We start from the raw sequence: 5947 nt of genomic DNA, 5'->3' as shown, positions 1-5947 counted from the left end.
TCGGTTTTGGGGTGGCTATTGAGTTCTGATCCGCAAGCTACCTTTCCAACGCCTGGTTCGTGAAATCGCTCAAGACTTCAAGACTGACCTCATGTTCCAGAGTCATGCTGTGCTTTCCCTTCAGGAAGCTGTAGAGGCCTATTTGGTGGGTCTGTTCAAGGACACCAACCCGTGCGCCATCTATGCCAAGAGGGTGACAATCATGCCCAAGGACATTCAGCTTGCTAGGCGCATCCTGGAAGCAATTGGAATTCAGGGTTTGGTTGTAGAGGCTATGAAGGAAGAGAGAGAGAGTTATGGGTCTGGGTTTAGAGAGAGAGAGAGAGAGAGAGGTTTTTTAAAATAATTTTAATGATTTAAAATTAATTTTGAAAAATATATAATTTTTTATTATTTATTTGTCCACCTGTAAGTCCATCTTATTAAAAAATGAAACTCACATTTGCCACGTAGACAAATAACAGATTTCCTGGCGGACTCGCTAACAGAGAGAGCAATCTCTAGGTTTTCCGCGACTTTGAGTATGTACTCATAAATGTCCTCAAAATCGGATATGGACTCATAAATGACCCTATAGGTTGGGAGTTTACTGTAGTTTACCTTATAAATAAATGATTGGGTTTTTTTGATAATCTTGTATTGAGCAAACCGACCCTGAAAGGATAACGTGCAAGCTTCTAGCCAGAGAGTGGATCAACTTGGCTGCAAGTTGAGGTAAAACAATCACTTGTTTTTGGAGGACTTGCCACAGGCAAGTGGTTTTGCAACATAGGCACACCGTTGACCAGCATAAGGGGGAAATTGGTCATATTGTTGATAAGGAGGAAATTGGTCATATTGTTTGTCAACAGAGTCTAGCCTAGTTTAGACTTGCAGATCAATGCCAAAGGAGGGAAGTGGTCATATTGTCTAAATCTTTGCACTTGTTTGGTTGAAGGGTCTATTGTTGGTGTCTAAATTCAATCGTTGATGTGCCAAACCATTTTATAAAATAAAATAAAATATATATTATACAAGCATATTGGAGAGGCAGGAATCGAATCTAAGACCTCATATGCAGGAATAAATGCTCGTAATCACTTAAACTACAAACTATTCATAAGTCAATTAGGTTAAGTAGATGCATTGTGATAGTTATGAAATATGAAATACTCATCAATGTTAATTATGTTTATTAAGTTAGATGTATCATCACGAGATAAATACTAACAAGAGCTGCTTATTAATCACGTTATGGTGGAAATAAGAGAAGTAATTTTCTTCATACAACACAATTGTTACATATTTATTAGGATTGTTTAAAACTCAATCCAATTGTTAAAGTTGAGTTTCTATAGTTATATGTTTGACATCAATCCAATCTAGTTCGTGTTAGCTTCTCGCGTCCCAAATTTATTGGGATTGTTTAAAACTAAATCCAATCCACTCAAATTAACCAATTAAATCCAATTTGATCGAATATGATGATGACCTTGACTTGTTGGGTTGAATCTCCAAACTAAAAAGTTGACAAATTTTCCCTGTAAAATTCCAATAAAAAGCCCAAACAGCAAAACAACCCGGCCTTTTAGGAGGCAAGATCAAATAAAACAGAGTTCCATAAACATGGTGTTGAAAGCTTTGAAAAAAAGTATGTCGACTCATTTCTGGGCGCATAGCACTAGGGCCAAAATATACATAACAGTCCGCTGAAAAAAGCATAAAAAATAAAAAGTAAAAAAAAAAAAAACCTGTCAAAAGTTTCATAGCTAGTAGTCCTGCTCTCTGGGTATATTTTGAGGATGAACAAGTAACAAAAACTCATCCGACTTACAACGCATACAGTAGAAGAACGAACCCTCCTGTTTTAAATAAACCGCAGTTAGTAAAGCTTCTCCTTTGTCCACTTGAGAGTTGAGAAGATGCAAATACACTACTAACCTGCAATGAGTTAATTAACCATTAGAAAGTATAAAATCATATCAAACAATGTAATACGGACATCCAATGGCAGTAAGGAAGAGATGTATCATGTTGTACTTGTCTACTAGGATAAAGGAATACAGCACAAACAATCAAACATGCGACCATTCAAAAGGTAGATCCATTATCCCGGAAACCACCCTTTCTTGTTCAATTAAAAAATAAATCACCTTAAAGCATAGATTGTCGTGTCGTCTATTGTCTTTTCGGTCACAAGCAGTTAGAACCTCGAAAATAATACTCATCTAGATGCCTTGACCTGAGAATGTAACGTTGGATACAAAACTGGAGCTGCTCCTGTATGAACAACTAATAGCACTGGAGTGGAGTGAGGTACCACCTATATACTCTACATGAGAAACAAACTAACCATCCCAAAGGGAAACTGTCAACAACCTGGAAACTTGCTTACTCCAGGTTTATAATAACCAGAAACTCTGAACTTCATGGAGGTTATTGTTAACAGTGGCATACATTGAAATTCATTCGCAGACAAAGTTGCAAAGGGAGGCTGCTCTGCTCATCAAACACTTGTGTCAGTAACCTCGGGCATCCTTTTGGAGAAGATGCTATCCCTTTCTTTCATATTTTTTGGCAAACTCCTTGAGCAGTAATCTCTGCCGGAAATCCAGATATTTATCTAAGCTAGTTCCAGCCCACTGCTGGCAGAAGCATTCATCAGTGGGGACCAATGAACTTAAAGGAAATGGGCCCTTAGGAGCTTTCTTCAGAGAAAGCAAGAACCTATGTCGGGGGCGAATTCTCTGGTCTAAAGACAAGCTTAGGTACATAGGATATTTGGTCAAGGAATGCACTTCATTATGAAGTTCATTGACCAAGTACTTGTACTTGGGTTTCAAATTCTCCTCCAGTGATAGGGATAGTACCTGCAAGGCTACATGTCAAAAATGTACAAAAGGGTGGTAAAAGATTCAGAAAATTAACTTGTTAAGTGGGAAGCAGCAAGAAAGCTATTTTTCGTCTTCTTAAGAACATGATATTTCAGTAAAAGAAGTAGAAACTCATACTAACATACGTGCATATGGAAAGGAAAACTATTTCTTGTGACACAAGTACAAATAAATCCCAAGCAATTAGAAACAATGTAAAAGTACTCTGATGGGCATAAAAGAAAGTAAGCAGACCTGTGTCAGACTAGTTAAGACTTTCAAGATGTCAGCGTTACACATCCCAATACTCCTAAGGAAATTGATCCTGGGGAGCAGTCCATCATCGATGCTATAGTGGAGGAACTGGGGATGTTTTTTAACCATCTTCACAATACTATCTCTGGGTGCTCCTATCTCCTTAGAAAGAAAATTCAAACGAGTATTCCATGATATATCAATCCGCTGAACTAGAATTTGAGGGCTTAACTGCACAACTTTACCTAAATCTTTTTCCTTAATCCCGACCTCCTCAACTAAGTATCTCACGGTGGGTTTCAATGAATTCTCAACACTGTAAGAGAAGAGGGATGGAGCAGCAGCGATAATCTGCCCGACTCTGGAACTTGGAATACCCAAACTCATGAGGAAAGCAACATGGGACTTCAAATTGTTCTCAACTGTATATTCAAGGATTTGTGGCTGCCTCAAAAGCATTCTTCTTACATCTCTTTGTTTGACCCCAACACTCAACAAATATTCCAACCTTTCCTTTGCAGAGCACACATTTATTTGAAGAGAAGGCATATGCCTCTCATACATTTGAATAAAGTGTGATTCCTTAAGCCCAAATGAGCTAAGGTAATCAATAAGAGGTAACCACTTCTCATCCAATTCAACCTCTTCTGATAGCCGAGGAAATCTATCCTCCATAGCTTTCCTTGTAGACAGCTGCATCAAAGAAAATAAATAAGCACTTCCCGGAAAAATAGTATAGTTGATGACAGAATTTGACAGCTCGTCATATCACTCTACAAGATACCTTTCCCTTGCGAGGTACATCCAAGGAACTGACATCATTTGTTTGATTAGAACTACTGTAGTAGTTTGCTGCATTACTTTTCTCTAGAGTGTGCTTACTGTTTCTGCCATCTGAATGACCATTCGCAAATCCCTTGTGTGATTTGGACCTCTTTCTATTAACATCAAACTCCGAAATTTCTGCAAAGTCATCCTGGAGAAGCAACCCACAAGAAAAGCCAGATGATGTTTCAAACAAAGGAAGCCCAAGGTAGTTGTGTCACAGAAACACTTATACCAAACTAATCTTTCCGTGTAAATAAATTACCACAAGTCCAAGAATCAATTTTGCAACGTTTTCAATAATGAAATGCAAAAAGAAAACGGATAAAACTTGAACTCCTAATATTTCTTTGCACATTGCTTTGAAAATCAGAAAGAAACTGGCATGCACTTCTTACATTGAAAAAGATCCACAAACAAATATTTACCTCAAACCCCTAAGCAACCAAATGAAGGGCATAATCAAGAATTCCACAAAGAAAAACTACAAATTAACCTATTTCAAAACATGGGTACCTCACAGTGAGCATAATTGTACCATTGTTACTATCCATGCCTCAAATTGAAGTTAAAATTTTTTAATAAAAAACTGACAAAACCAAATGTTACTACATTCACAAAGTAAAGGTACATTCACAAAAGTAGAACTTTAACTATATAAAAATAAATAAATAAATAAAAAATTGCTGCTTTCATAAGCAAGAAAAAACACTTGCCCAAAGGACAACCACCAAGTCGAGCAGCTCAAGCACAAGAGCCAGAACAGAAACTCACATTGAGCAACCAATCGTCATCCGACACATCACTAGCACGAGAAACCTCTTCGTCGTCATCTTGGTCGTAGGGAGACAGAGGCTGGCCATAGCGCGACCTCCGATTGGACTTGAGAATTTTGGGGTTGGAGTGGGTTGAGAGCACCACGAGACGGCAGCTGGAACCGGACCTTCTTTTACGACCACATAGACTGGAGAGAGTGGTTACAGTGAATCGGGACTTGTGGTAGAGTTTGAAAGAAGGGGGAGGAGGATAGGAGGAAGAGGGGCAGAGAGAGAAAGGTACCATTTTTAGAGAGAGAAAGAATATACCCTAAAACCCTTATACGGAATTATTTATTATCAGTATCATTATCTTCTTCTTCTTCTGCTTTCCAAAAATATCTTTATCTTTTCTTTTTATGAGTTTCAGACACAGAATATCTGTATTTAAGTCTTTTTGTCCTAATTATATAATTAATTAACTGGTATTTTTTTACCACCAAAAAAAAAAGAAAAAAAAAAAGGTTTTTTGCTGGTGGGAAAAGAACGACAGGTCGTTTTACAAAAAAATCACATCTTTCATTGGCTTGGAATTATTTAAAATGAAAATATATTTTATGCCTTAGAGAATTAAGCAGTCACCAACATTAGAAATTGGCTATTACATAGAATAATTAACAATTACAAAAATAAAACAAGATTTTTATTAATTTATGAGGGATATTCAATTTTATTATGAAAGGTAGGGCCGGTCTTCAACTCTTAAAGGCTCAGAGCGAAAGTCTAAAGTGTGCTCATGTACACACACATTAATCACTAAAATTGTAGTTTGTTTATTTTATTTTATAAACTAATCATCGGTTTTTTAAAGAAAATATTAATCCAAAGATCTTTTTAGAGCAATGTCTTCTTTTTATTTTTTTGTCTTTTTAAGGTTTCCAGAGTTTTAAATTTGAGTAATGCTACACTTATCACATTATTATCCCATATTTCTATACCATATGATGTGGCATATCCATATCATATGTCACATTAATTAAATAAATGAAGTGTATTTTAATAAATAAAATTAAAAAAACAGAAATTAGTATTTTACATGATGTGATAGGTACACATCAACTGCCATACCATGTGATATAAAATTATAATATAAAAAATGAATAATGCTATTTGGACACACAACATTGACCACCTTAACTGACCACCTTATGTGGCAACTGATGTGTCATGTCATGTCAATTAATGAATGTTGCCATGAGG

At 36.5% G+C, this 5947-nt stretch overlaps 1 protein-coding gene across 2 annotated transcripts; it reads right to left on the bottom strand.

Moving 5' to 3' along the window:
- On the bottom strand, positions 1507-5413 carry LOC18780490 (transcription termination factor MTERF9, chloroplastic). 2 transcript variants are annotated; one of them, XM_020561498.1, is made up of 5 exons: positions 4707-5408; positions 3892-4083; positions 3108-3800; positions 2133-2849; positions 1805-1920 (listed from the first exon to the last, which is right to left on the bottom strand). In XM_020561498.1, the coding sequence occupies exons 1-4, from the start codon at positions 4992-4994 to the stop codon at positions 2532-2534; spliced, it is 1491 nt and encodes a 496-aa protein (XP_020417087.1). In that variant the 5' UTR covers positions 4995-5408; the 3' UTR covers positions 1805-1920; positions 2133-2531. The 2 variants fall into 2 exon arrangements, with proteins under 2 accessions (XP_020417088.1, XP_020417087.1); XM_020561499.1 differs by lacking the exon at positions 2133-2849 and having other exon boundaries at positions 1507-1920; positions 4707-5413.

The sequence above is a fragment of the Prunus persica genome, chromosome G4 (genome assembly GCF_000346465.2).
Source record: "Prunus persica cultivar Lovell chromosome G4, Prunus_persica_NCBIv2, whole genome shotgun sequence".
NCBI classification, from domain to species: domain Eukaryota; kingdom Viridiplantae; phylum Streptophyta; class Magnoliopsida; order Rosales; family Rosaceae; genus Prunus; species Prunus persica.
This window is presented reverse-complemented; position numbering and strand designations above follow the sequence as displayed.

Bases quoted from the DNA above. Each gene is read 5' to 3' on its own strand.
- LOC18780490 (XM_020561498.1), bottom strand. From the start codon at position 4,994: ATGGTACCTTTCTCTCTCTGCCCCTCTTCCTCCTATCCTCCTCCCCCT. The intron at 3,801-3,891 runs GTATCTTGTAGA...TCTTTGATGCAG, and splicing joins ATGTACCTCGCAAGGGAAAG to CTGTCTACAAGGAAAGCTAT. The intron at 2,850-3,107 runs GTCTGCTTACTT...GTAGCCTTGCAG, and splicing joins TCTTAACTAGTCTGACACAG to GTACTATCCCTATCACTGGA.